Raw genomic sequence first — 12,562 nt, forward strand, 5'->3', positions numbered from 1 at the left:
CAAAGACCCCCGAAGAGAGGGGGGAATCGATTTGGAAACCATGTCTACTCTAGCTCACACTCTTCTTGACCTCCAACCACCACCTTCTATACGAACAGGTTGCCTCGATCTGAAAAGAAAGCTCGTCCAGGGCTGAAGCGACGAACCGACCTCCCCTCTCCTTCCCTCCTCCTCTTCGACACGACCCAGACCTTCTCCGACGACGCAACGAACGACAAATCTACACGCTACTATATTTCACGACTCTACTTTTTACGACCTACGACTCTCAAACCAACGAACTCTCGATGGGGAACAGTTCTTGCCCTGTTCACGAAGCCGAGGTGAGCTTCATTCCATTCGTCCTCTCCCCCGTCTTTCCTTCTTGATGCTCGAGCTGACTCCGAATGCCCTTGCTCCCGGCTCTATAGGCTGATCCGGTACCCTTCTACTCAGATGGAAACATCGTCTTCAAAGGTGAGAGGGCTCTCTGAAGAAGCGAAGGACGATCGATGGGCGCAGAGGACTCGAGCTCAAGCCGACCTTTTCTTCTCTCCCGCTTGCCTCTTCCATCATCTCTCAGCTCATCATGTTGGCTGGATTATCTCTGGATTCTTCGCGATCATCTCTGGCGAGTTCATCTCTCCTGATGAGGGCTGAAAACTGAGCGGCAGGCGTGAGAATCGACGAGGGCTGACCTTCGACGTTCCCTCTCCCTCGCCCCTTTCCCCTTTGTTTCTCAGCTACGACCAGCTTCTGGCTCATCTTTCATCATCTCACCTACTACACCAACAAAAGGCAACAGCGACATATCGTTCGGTGCGTCTTTTCCCTCCGCCTCATTCGTCTATCCTCCGCTCGAACCTTCCTCACCGCGACTCGACCTCTTTCGCACGCGTTTCTCTCCCCTTTCTTCCAGACTTCTACTCATGGTGCCCATCTACGGGATCGTTTCGTTCTTCTCTTACGTCTTCTACCAAGATGCTCTCTACTTTGAGCTCATCCGAGGTCAGTCTACAACACTTCCCTCAGCGGAAAGGAGCGACAGAGTTCAAGCTGACAGTCCCCTCTCTCTCTCCTCTCCTCTTTAGATTGCTACGAGGCGTTCGTGATCGCTTCCTTCTTCTACCTCCTCCTCGCATACCTTGGAGAGACGGAACAAGAGGTCAAGGAGGTGTTTCGAGACAAGCATCTGGATCAGTGGATGTGGTGAGTCTCAGTCTCCTCTCGTCCTCGGTCCTCTTGCTGATCGCTGATTCTGCGTGCTCGTGCCGTTTCCTCAGGCCCTTCAGATGGGTAAAGTACAGACCTAGTGGGTTGTACTTCCTTCAGCTTCAGAAATGGGGGATCATGCAGTGCGTTCTTTTCTTTATTCCTCTCGAAACGCGTCCGAGCGCTCAACCTCCTCGTTCCTTCTTCCCCCTTCAGATACGTCTTCATTCGACCTGTCTCAACGCTCGCCGCCGTCGTCACCAACTACATTGGCCTTTACTGCATCGCCTCTTACTCACCCATCTACTCGCATGTCTGGGTACGATTTCTCTCTCCTTTCCTCCTTCCCTTCCTTCGAGCCTCGTCGTTGACCGCGTCTTTCTCGTTCAGATTGCTATCGCCATCTCCGTCTCGGTCACCATCGCGATGTACTGTGTTCTTCAACTTTACGTCGTCGTTGCTAAGGAGCTCAAACCCTTCAACCCGATCATGAAGTTCCTCTGTATTAAGGTAGGTTCGTTTCGAGCGACGCGTCGTTTCCCAACTGGTCTGACCGACGACTTCCACAACACTTCTTCCTCTTCCAGTCCGTTGTCTTCCTCACCTTTTGGCAAGCTTCGATGCTTGCGGTTCTCGCGTCGTACGGTGCTATCAAGGGAACGAAGCACATGGTCTGTATTCTTGGTCGTTCGACAAATTCACCCTCCTTCTTTTGAGAGACCTGACGTCGTCCCTCGTTCCCCTACTGTCCAGACGGCCGAGGATGTACTCGTTGGACTCAATGCTCTCTTGGAGACCTTCGAGATGGTGATGTGAGTGCTGCTTTCGCGCTTCGTCTCGTACTTCGTCCAACTGACGCGTCGACTCTGTACTCCTCAGCTTCGCCTTTCTCCATATTCGAGCCTTCACCTGTGAGTGGATCCCTCTCAGCCGCTACAACTACCTCACTGACTGTTCTCACTTGCCCCTCCTCCAGACCTCACCTACCGACCCGAAGATCGAACTCTCATCACTTCCCGATGGAAATCCCTCCTCCACGCCCTCGATCTCCGAGACATGGGCCGAGAGTTCACTTCCGGTTCTACCTACATGCTCTCGAAGATGAGAGGTCTCTCTCCCGACGGACCCGATCGAGAGAAGGACTTCGAGGCTGTCATGGGGAAGAGGAGGGAACGACAGGCAGCTCCTCATCTGAGCGCCGCAGACTTGGCTAGGAGGAAAGTGGGAGAGGAGGAGAAGTGGGGGATTGGGAGTGATGGAACAAGGGATGAGGAGGTGGAGGATGATGTTTGGGATTCGGGGATGGAGGATCTGGGATACGAGGAAGATCGTCGACGAGCAGCCCGAGAACGAGGAGGAAGAGGGAGGCGAAGGGATGGAAGCTTTGGGGAGGAAGCTAGGATCGTTGGGTTGAAGGATTGGTACGATGCTCGACATCCCGAGATGGGAAGAAATGGTGGGAGCCAAGAAGGAAATGGAGGGAGGAATGCCGCAGGTCGAGGAGCGAACGGACCCAACAGAACTTCGACGCGACCGCTCTCTCCTCGACCTTCCCTCTTCCCCACCCGACCCTTCGTCACCAACTATGCCAACCCAGACTTGGACGCCGAGGTAGACGAGCGACTCAATCGTCGACTCGAAGCGGCCGCTCTCTCCTCAGCTGCATCGTCAAACGACCATTCCTCCAGACTCGAGCCTCCTCTCCCCTCCCCGATCATCCTCCTTCGACCCTCCTCCCCAGCTCAGAGCGAGATCGATCGTCGACACTACGATGGAAGGAGTAGAAGAGAGGCTCAGCCGAAGCCCAAGGTCGTAGAGGAGGGAGTCGGTGGGTGGTGGAGATGGTTTGAAGGGGGAGGTGCTGTTGAGAGCGAGCAACGCGTCGACTCTCCTCCACCTCGATCTTTCGACGATGGTTTGACGGCCATGCCTCCCTCTGCTTCTCAGTCGAGGAGAGAGAGGAGTGGGAAGTACGTCGGACTCATCAAAGAGGAGGAGGTCTCGCCGAGACAAGCTGGACCCGAACCGTCGTTCAACATCTACGCCAACCCTTCCCCAGTTCAGCTTCAACGTCCGTCATTCCCTCTCGGACCCAACTCCCTTAGGATCTACAACTCACCAGCTCCCCTCAGTCCAACCTACACCCATCGTCACCTCCCATCGATCTCTTCGCCTTCCAGCACCATCCCCAGCCCTCTTACGATCAAACCTCCTACTCGACACAGAGAATCGGGAGCAAGCTACGTCTCCGCCGAATCTCCCCTGGATCGATTCTCGAACGGAAGCGCTCTCAATTACCCCGACTCCAACTCTCCCTATCGATCCTCCGAAAACTCCGAAACTGGAACCTTCGGTCCTACTCGCCCTTCGTCGCCAGCACTCCTCGCTGGAATGGAACTCCCCGTCGAGGTCGGTTCGCCAAACTCTTTCAAGACTGCCTTATCCTCCCCTCCTCCGCTCTCGCCCTCCCCTTGTCAACACTCCAATCCTTTTTCCCCACCTCCTCCACCAATTCAACTGCCTTCACCTCCTCCTCCATCTCCTGCCGCCGCGTCGACGCGACCTCCTCCTCCCCTCTTTTCCACACGAGACTCGTCTCCTCCGACCCGTCCAGGACCTCGAATCGTCCCAGAGACCAACCGGTTCTACCTACCTGAGTCTCGAGCCGTTCCCAGGAAGATCATCCTGTGAGTTGTTTCTTGCGTGCCAGAAAAGGTCGTGCGACTTCCGCTGACCTCTCATTCTTCTCGCCTTCCGACAGCCCAACTCCCCTCTCTCCCGCTCGATACCCAATTCTCCCCACTCAGATCGCACCTCCTCGTCCTGATCGGTCATCCCTCCGACCAAAACAACCTCCTTCGTCCTCTCCCTTTCCAGATTCGTCGTTGGAGACTCGATTCTTCTCCTCCATCGATGGATCAAACCCCGCGACCCGACACTTCGAGGAGGTCGTCCAACTACGACCCAAGATTCCCTAACGAGGTGCAGGGAGGAGGGAGGTGACCTCGATGACTGTGGGAGGAGGAGAGACGAGAGGAGGAGGAGAAGGGGCGACGGACGAAACGAACGCTATCTATGCCCGACCGACGACCTGTTTACTGATTGCTTACTTATTCTCACTCTTCACGAACTCTTAATTTACGTTGTTCGCTCTTCTCTGGACGTCTCTTTGCGATCTTCATGTGCTTTTGACTCGTCTCAGGGCCCAAAGCGCGTCGAGGCCCATTTCCCTCTCTCGATGTCTTCTACCTCGATGTTCTCGTTTCAAAATCAGCTTCGATGCTTCTTCTATCCGTCGATCCTTAGAACAGCGAAAAACTTCAGCTGCTCAACTCCCTCTGCCACATTAATCCTTCTAGAAGGTCCTTTGTCGAGCTCAACCAAAAACGGCCAGCGACGACTCGGATCTCGAGAGCTCGCCGTTCCTCCCTCCCCTCCCTCCAACCAACACCCTCCTCCTCAACTCCAACTCTACTAAAATGCCTTCCGCTACCTCCCTTGAAGACGAAGCTCTCGACGTCGCCTCTGGTCTTGAACTCGATGCCCAAACGTGAGTCGCTCTTCCTCGTTGAGCTCAAGAAGAAGAGGAGGAGGGAAGGAAGGAGGTCAGACGAGCTCGCTGGCTGCTCCTTTTCCCTCTTTGACCCGTACAACCTCGTTTCTGACCTTTCTCCCTTCGCTGGCGGCTGAACAGCTTCTTCATCGCACTTGTGTTGATCTCTGTTGGAGGTCTAACGGTCCGCTATGTCTGGAGGAAGTTCATCAACCCTCCGGCTCACTCTGGGTGAGTTTGGACCCTCCTCTCTCCGTCGTTTTTCTTACCTTTCCTCGAGCTTGATTGAGAAGGCACGAAGCTCGAACTGACTTGTATGCATCGTCTCACTCTTCCGTCGTTCTAGTTACGGTTGGGGATCTCCTGGTTTCATCACCTCCGGAGTCAGGAAAGGTGAGCTCGACCTCTTCGCCTCCCTTCCTTCCTTCCCTCTCCCTCCCTCCCTCCTTTCTACTGAACCTCTTTTCCTCCCCTTTCTCTTACCCTTCCTCTCTAGCCTGGGTTCCCAACCCCAACCCTGGACGACAAATCATCGAACGTGACGACCGACACCTCTACCAGGACGGCGTTTCCGCTCCCGACGACGCTGCTCCCGTTGAACCTACCCACACCTCCTTCTCCATCAAGGAAAAGCTCGCTCAGGAAAAGCTCGAGGGAGGAAAGAAGAACAAGCCCGAAGGATGGGAGGACGAGTGGCTGCCTGAGGGAGCGGCTAAGCTCAAGAACGCTGGGAACCTGAAGGAGAGGAAGGGGAAGGGGAAGAAGTAAAAAAAAAAGCGAGCTTTGTCGTTGACGAACTTTTCATAGAGATGTGGGTATGGATGTGATCTTCTTATTAGCCCAGTCTCGCGTTTTGAAGCGTGGAGGGGGGCTTCGAGCTGCTGGGAGGAACAGAAACGAAGGGGAGAGGAAGAAGGAGAGTCGTCGGACGCGAGCTCGCTCCTTCTTTCTCATTCCATCACTCCTCTTCGTCGTCCTTGAATCTGCTCCAGCAGAAAGTTTGCTCGCCTCTATCAGCTCAAGTTGAACGCATCTTCGAGTTCCGGTCGAACCTCAGATAGAGAAGCCTCGACACCTTTCGTCTTCCTTTCTTCTCGTCGCCGACGCCCAAAGCAGAAACCAAACAACCTAGATATCCTTTTACAGCTAAACGAGATAAATCTACTCCTGCTTGACTCCACCCTCGTAAGCCTGGTCGTGAATCTTGACGGCTCGTCCCGAAGGATCCGAAGACATTCCCCAGTCGGTTCGAGGAATCCATCTGAACGAAGAGCGAGCGCGAAAGGAAACGTTGAGGTTAGTGATTCGATTTCGAAAGATGAGAAGGAGGCAGGATGGACTCACCGAACGGTGGTGGCAGCGGCAGCCTTCGAAGGGAAGTGCTCTGGTGAGAGGAAGGGAGGAGAACGCGTCGGAGTCAGCTCTCTGCCCGATTTCTCTCGAAGCAGATCAGCAAACGAAAGGAGACTCACTCTCGAAGATATCTCTGATCCAAACAGCCTCCTTGGTCCACTCAGCTCCCTCAGTCTGTCCCCACTTCTCAGCAGAAGCAGCGAGGTGCTCGTCGGAAACGACGGCAGCGGAGTGAGACTTCATTCCGTCGATCCACGAGTATCCAACACCGTCGGAGAACTGCTCCTTCTGTCGCCAGAGGATGGAGTGAGGGAGGTAGGCCTAGATAAAAGGAGAAGACGGGAGATGTTAAGGACGACGGAAAGAAGCGAGAGAGAGTACAACGGGAAGAGGTCGACGACGAACCTTTCCGTCGGGAGCACAGTCGAAGGCTTTTCGGAGGATGTACTAAAAGAAGAAAAAGAGAAAGAAAGTCAGTGGAGATTCGAAAGGTAGATGAGAGGGGAAAGAAAGCTCACCTTCTCCATCATGGGGCAACCATCAGCGTCGGTCTTCTGAGCGGCTCCCTTTCCGAACTCCTTGTACTTGGGATCGATGGCCATGGCGACCTCGAGGAAGGACTTGTCGAGGAAAGGAACTCGAGCCTCGAGTCCCCAAGCCATGGTGGACCTGCAGAGATAGAGGAAGAAAGAGGAAGGTCGAGTCAGTTCGACGATGAGAAGACTGAAAACGGGAAGGTCGAGAGAACGAACTTGTTGGCTCGGAGACAATCGGCAGTGTGAAGGTTCTTGACTCGCTTGACGAGCTCCTGGTGGAAGGACTTGGGGTCGGGAGCGGCGTGGAAGTAGAGGTAGCCTGAGAGGAAAGGAAACACGAGGAGAGATCAGCTTCTCGTCGAGATTCGACGCGTCTCGTGAAGTTCCGAAAAGAGAACCATGAAAGCTTGACTCACCACCGAAGATCTCGTCAGATCCCTCTCCACTGAGAACCATCTTAACTCCCATAGCCTTGATCTTCCGCGAGAGGAGGTACATGGGGGTCGAAGCTCGAACGGTGGTAACGTCGTAGGTCTCGAGGTGGTAGATGACGTCCTCGATGGCGTCGAGCCCCTCCTCAACGGTGAAGGTGTACTCGTGGTGAACGGTTCCGAGGAAGGCAGCGGCCTTAGCAGCGGCGAGGAGATCGGGGGAGCCAGGAAGTCCAACAGCGAAGGAGTGAAGTTGAGGCCACGAAGCGAGAGCAGCCTCCTCGGCGACTGGAGGAGAAGAAAAAACGCGTAGAATAGGGAGTCAGCTCGAGAAAGGCTCAATGAGGCAGAAAGGAAGGTATACTCACGAGCACCGTCTGGCGTCGAAGTTCCGGAAGGTCCGTTCTTCAACCTAGCCTCTCGAAGAGCGATCTGAGCCTTCTGGACCTTCTCGGTTTCCCTCTGAGCGATGGCAGCGATCAAACTCGAGTCCAACCCTCCACTCAACAGCACTCCGTAAGGGACCTCAGTCATCAACCTCTTCTTGACGGCAGCCTCCAAGCTCTCCCTCAACTCCTTCAAGTCGGTCTCTCCGGTAGGAGCCTCTCCGACGTCTCCTCCCCACCACGAAGGGTTGAAGTATCGCTCGGTAGTTCCGGTTTGGGAGTCGTAGACGTGACCGGGAGGGAAGGAGATGATGTTGTCGCACTCCTCGCTGATGGCCTTCATCTCGGACGCGAAGTACTGGGTCTCGGGGGAGGAAGAGTGGTGGCCCTGGTAGAGGGTGGTGATTCCGATGGGATCTCGAGCGACGATGACTCGGGAAGGGGTGTAGGAGGTGTCGACGAGGATGAAGGAGAACATGCCGTCGAGCATGTTGCAGAGGTTGGTTCCGTGCTCCTTGTACTGGTTCGCGGAAGGAGAGCCAAGGGAGGAGAGAGAGAAGGAAGGAGAAGGAATCGGAGGGACGAACAAGTCAGCTCTCGGGGCGAAGAAAAGCAGATGAGCACTTCAAGAAGCTCGAGGGGTTTCCTCAGAGCTACTACAGGATCGAGATATGGTACGAACGAGGTGCATGATGACTTCACAGTCAGAGTGGGTCTTGAAGACGGCGTCCTGGTTTTTGAGTCCCTTTCGAAGGGCGAGGTGGTTGTAGATCTCTCCGTTGACGCAGAGCGAGATGGTTCCGTCGTCGCTGAGGAGAGGCTGAGCTCCGGTATCTGAAAAAGAACGGAAACGAAGTCGAGTCAGACCTGTTTCTTGAGAAAGAAGGAGGACGGAGAGCTGAAGGAAGGGAAGGAGCGCCGCGGGCTGAAAAGAGGATCAACTCGTTTGGTGAGCTTTTTCTCCACCACCATCAAAGGTGCAAGGCTGATCTTGCACCCATATACCAAGTCAACCTCCCTCTACACAGCCAGCTATGCAAAAGAGCAATTACCGGCGCGGAAAAGCGCCGGTGGCTCTTTTTCGCCCTCCCGACCCTCCTTCTTCGAGCTCGAACGAAACCACTCACCCACTCCTACGATGGCCAATCTCTCGTGGCAAAGGATGGTATCCTTCGTAACGAAACATCCACTCCAATCGGGCCCCCTGTGGCGGAGCTTCTTAGACATAGCTACTGCCTTAGGTCTGAAGGCACGGATTTTGTCCTCCTGGATTCCACAGACTCCAAAGATTCCACACATTGGCGAGCGAGGGGGTAGCTGGGGGTGGCTGAGGGAGGGTGAGAGGGAGGGTAGTAGGGGTAGTAGGGGAAAGCTCGAGAGCTTGAGACGGGGGGTAGAGGGGGTAGATGGAGGTTGGGGAGAAAGAAAAGGGAGGAGGAGGACGAGTCAGTTTGGATTTCAGAAATCGGAGTTCTAAAAGCCATCCGTTATCAAATCTCTAATCTTCGCGCCAAGAAACTGGAAAAGCTGCCCTCTCTCGGATCTTGAGCAGGCAAAAAGTCAGCTGCCGTCAATTTTTTCGTTGCTTGATCCGTTGTCATTCCAGCCAAAACGCGACTCGTCGTCGAAAGGACCGGGGAGCCGACTTCTCGCCTCGTTTGAATGAGAAATATGTCGGCAGGCTGATCCTTCTCGAAGTGCAGAACTGTTCGAAGCGATCGGAAAGGATTCGTGAACCTGCAAACGGCTTGGGACGCGAGAAAGGGCGAGCGAAGGTGTTTCGCTCAGCGCGTCGAGAGGCGGGAAACGACGGCTCGACGACCGATGCAAGTCCTTGAACCGCTACGAAGGATACAGTGACGAGATGAATGAAAGCTTACGTCTACCGAGCAGAGTTCTTCGTGGGAACCCGGAACGCCGTGCCCATAGGTTTACGCGAAGAAACGACAATGCCAAACCTCGAGGCGACGACGTTGACCACTCCTCGACCCAAAACGCATCCGATCCTCACCTTCTTTACAAAATTCTCAAGTTCGAAAGTGACTAGTGTTCTCTCACTCATGAGGCAGTTCTGGCTACCAAAGCGAGACAGGATACGACGTGGATCTCGTCAAGAAAGCTCAAGCAATCGCCATTAACCCCATCCCTTCCCGTCATGCAACAGGTTTCGGAACATGGAAAGCCTCATCTCTCTTTGAGAAGCTGGGTTTCACGCTGTGTGAAGCTCCTCTCTCAACTTTGAAACCCGACGATGGCTCAAAAAGAAGCAGAGTCTGACGACGACTTGTCCAACTTCGACAGGCTGATCTTTCTCGGTGAAGGGTGAGGAACAAAGCGACTTCGATTTTCCAAAACAAATCTTATGCGGCTGTAATTTGGTGTCGCAAAGAGCTCTGAAGGTGGGCAGAAACGAACTGAGAGTTGAACAAAAGTTGACGCGCCCAAACTGTCGTTCCTTTGATCCGGTTCGTGTACTCGAGCTTTGAGCTCTTGAATTAATCTAGAAACTAGTAATAGGATCTGAAGATTAGAGACTTGAGATCTGTTGTCGGTCTTAAAGGCGGGCGAGGGACTACCAGAAGAGTCGACGAGGTCGAGGAGAGACGTGCGGAGTGACGACCGACAGAGCATAGAGAGAGAGACGTAAATTTCTCACCCAGTGAGCCGTCAGGTCAGACGAGCTCATATAGCAAGAGGGATCGAAGTTTTCCTTCTCCAAGGGCGACGGAGGATTTTTTCAGATCTTCAGGAGAGAGCGGTGCCGCAGACTCGAATCGTCACCTCGCCCGCAACGACCGTCCTCTCCTTGCTCCCAAACTTCACCCTCCTCTCGGAACTTCCTCTTCTTTTCTCTCGACATGGCCTACCGAGACCCTTATACACACTCTGGTGAGCACAGGCTATTCACTCTTCTGCCTCCTCGAGCTCGTCCTGACCCTGCTGTCTCTTCGGTCATCTCCCTCTCTCCTTCACCTTCTCCTCTCTTCCTCCCTCTCTCCCCGTACTCCTCCTCCTGCTTCACAGACACTCCCTTCCGACCTGAGGACCAAGATCAGGGCTACACCTACGACAAGAATGGAGGCTACAGCGGAGCTCAGCAGGTCGGAGGTTACTCGAGCTCGTACGAGGCGGAGAAGGTCAACGCTCCTCCCAAGTCTACAGGAATGCTGGGTGAATGGAGGAAGCAGGACAGAGGGAAGCTTCTTACAAGAGTAAGTCCGTTTTCATCTTGGATATCGAGGTTTGATGTCTAGAGAAGGACGGTCAGACGAGCTTTTGAAGTCGAAGGACAAGCGGTGCGAGCTCACCTCCCTCCTTCCCTTCCCTCTTCCTACGCTTCCCTCGTTCAGGGAGGAGGATGTCGCAGTTTTGGTCGTTGCTTGGGATGCACGTTAATCTTTACACTCGTACTCGTTCTCACCATCATCTTCACCCTCGCTCTATACATCAGTTCGTTCATTTCTCCCGTCCTCAGGCTGGCAGGACCGCAGCTGATCGATCGTTCTCCCCTTCTCCCTTCTTTCAGAACCACCAAATCTCGTAATCAACTCGGTCGAGGTCGGAACTCCAACAGTGAATATCACTGGAACGACCCCTTCTCTGTCCATTGGCTTCACTGCTGTGAGTCTTCAGAAAAGAAGAGGAGGCCCGCCGTCGTAGGCTCGAGCTGATCATCTCAACCCCAAATCCCAGTCCATCTCGGTCTCCAACCCCAACTACTTCTCTGCAACCATCAAGTCTCTAGAAGCTCAAGCCTTCTATCCGGACGTGGCGACGCAGAGTGAGTCTCTTCTTGTTTTCTTCAATTGTCGGCTGCCTGAAACTGACCCCTCCCTTTCCTTCCTTCTTCCCTCAGTCGGTGGAGGGTGAGTCGCTAGCTTCTGTTCTGCCCTCCCTTTCTCTGCTGACCTTTTCGTGTACCCTCTGCTTCTAGAAACCTGACCGATGTCAAGTGAGTTCTGTCGGTTCCGCTGCTCGACCTTCCCCCAAGCTGATCGAACCTCCCTCTCTCCCCCTCCAGATTCAAATCCGGTTCCAAAACGACCTTCAACTTCCCGTTCCGAGTCGACTACACCACCTCCCTCGACTCGAACAACACCATTATCCTGGACAGTGAGTCTGTCTCTCGCCGCCTTCTCCTTTACAGCCTTCTCCTTTACAGTACGACGCGCGTCTCATCTTTGAGCTTGATCACCCTCCGTTTTCCCTCACAGTCGTCGACCGTTGCGGATTCCTGGTAGCTGCGAACAAGAGGAATATCGAGATCGACTACAACATCTACTCGAAGCTCTCGATCCTCAGGGTCAGTCCACGCTCTTCTTTTAAACGTGTCTCTTCTCCGCCTCTCCTTTCGCTCCTGCTAACCCGCTCTCCTCTCCCTTCGTCTTTCGACTCTCAGATCAACATCTCACCCACCTTCGATGGATCCAAAAGCTTCGAGTGCCCCTTCACGCTCGCACAGATCGCTGTGAGTCTCGTCGCCTTTCTCGATCCAAACTCCCCGATTCGTCTCTTTCCGACCTCTGACCTTTCCTTCGGCCTCGCCTCTTTCGCTCTCGTTTGACAGCAACTGGGTATCAGCGGAGTATCGGGTCTCCTCTGATCAGCATCTCTTCTTCTCTTTCTCACCTCGTCGGACCACGTTCCTCTTTCGTTTTGCTTTCGCACGCCCGTTCCGTCGCCTTTGCTTCCGTTTCTTTCTTCTACCCGCCCACGTGTATCAGCACTTCTCTCAGTCTAGCTCTCACCTATACTCTTTCCTTTTTATTTTTGCCTTATCACGATCCCGGACAATCTCTCTCTTCTCCTCTACCTTTCGCACGACCCGCGTCGCTTCCTTTCTTTCCTTGCTTCTTCTCTGATCTCTCATGCTTCACGAACCTGCGGCCTCCTCGAAAAGTTGACGTGAAAGAGGGTATCTAGATCGTGAGGAAACGAAACAGCAACCAAGGAGAGAGAACGAGAGATAGAGCCAAAAAAACCAAGACGGGAAGGAGAGAGAGATGAGGGAGGCTTTACTTAAAGACGAAGTTGAAGTGGTGAGACGCGCACAAAAGAGCTGTAAGACTACGTGATGCAAAGAAAGAACCCAGAAGAAAGAACGAAACGAAC

The 12,562-nt window shown here is 53.9% G+C and overlaps 4 protein-coding genes across 4 annotated transcripts; 3 read left to right on the forward strand and 1 right to left on the reverse strand.

Annotated features, from left to right (window-relative positions):
• Positions 1 to 287: 287 nt before the first annotated feature.
• BDY24DRAFT_443884 (OSTA/TMEM184 family protein) lies at positions 288 to 4,373 on the forward strand (the record flags this gene model as incomplete). The annotated part of the gene is made up of 15 exons (XM_076644806.1): positions 288 to 323; positions 411 to 456; positions 563 to 610; positions 723 to 798; positions 899 to 987; positions 1,071 to 1,188; positions 1,263 to 1,334; positions 1,408 to 1,510; positions 1,582 to 1,701; positions 1,779 to 1,862; positions 1,945 to 2,003; positions 2,071 to 2,102; positions 2,168 to 3,604; positions 3,806 to 3,878; positions 3,953 to 4,373. 15 exons carry the CDS (start codon positions 288 to 290, stop codon positions 4,167 to 4,169), a joined length of 2,610 nt encoding a protein of 869 aa, XP_076493888.1. The 3' UTR covers positions 4,170 to 4,373.
• A 78-nt stretch (positions 4,374 to 4,451) lies between these two features.
• Positions 4,452 to 5,582, forward strand: BDY24DRAFT_399147 (uncharacterized protein). Its single transcript, XM_076641783.1, has 4 exons — positions 4,452 to 4,741; positions 4,886 to 4,975; positions 5,091 to 5,137; positions 5,241 to 5,582. Exons 1-4 carry the CDS (start codon positions 4,671 to 4,673, stop codon positions 5,510 to 5,512), a joined length of 480 nt encoding a protein of 159 aa, XP_076493889.1. The 5' UTR covers positions 4,452 to 4,670; the 3' UTR covers positions 5,513 to 5,582.
• A 275-nt stretch (positions 5,583 to 5,857) lies between these two features.
• On the reverse strand, positions 5,858 to 8,880 carry ASN2 (asparagine synthase (glutamine-hydrolyzing) 2). Its single transcript, XM_076641784.1, has 10 exons — positions 8,578 to 8,880; positions 8,133 to 8,284; positions 7,433 to 7,970; positions 7,050 to 7,352; positions 6,850 to 6,952; positions 6,616 to 6,766; positions 6,503 to 6,544; positions 6,217 to 6,418; positions 6,089 to 6,128; positions 5,858 to 6,005 (listed from the first exon to the last, which is right to left on the reverse strand). Exons 1-10 carry the CDS (start codon positions 8,747 to 8,749, stop codon positions 5,906 to 5,908), a joined length of 1,803 nt encoding a protein of 600 aa, XP_076493890.1. The 5' UTR covers positions 8,750 to 8,880; the 3' UTR covers positions 5,858 to 5,905.
• Positions 8,881 to 10,239: 1,359 nt separating this feature from the next.
• BDY24DRAFT_399150 (uncharacterized protein) lies at positions 10,240 to 12,334 on the forward strand. The gene is made up of 11 exons (XM_076641785.1): positions 10,240 to 10,339; positions 10,475 to 10,662; positions 10,801 to 10,900; positions 10,977 to 11,071; positions 11,144 to 11,231; positions 11,307 to 11,316; positions 11,385 to 11,402; positions 11,472 to 11,563; positions 11,665 to 11,753; positions 11,850 to 11,918; positions 12,018 to 12,334. The coding sequence occupies exons 1-11, from the start codon at positions 10,309 to 10,311 to the stop codon at positions 12,051 to 12,053; spliced, it is 816 nt and encodes a 271-aa protein (XP_076493891.1). The 5' UTR covers positions 10,240 to 10,308; the 3' UTR covers positions 12,054 to 12,334.
• Positions 12,335 to 12,562: the final 228 nt, after the last annotated feature.

The sequence above is a fragment of the Mrakia frigida genome, assembly GCF_051309035.1.
Source record: "Mrakia frigida strain ATCC 22029 unplaced genomic scaffold BDY24scaffold_31, whole genome shotgun sequence".
Lineage (NCBI taxonomy): Eukaryota > Fungi > Basidiomycota > Tremellomycetes > Cystofilobasidiales > Mrakiaceae > Mrakia > Mrakia frigida.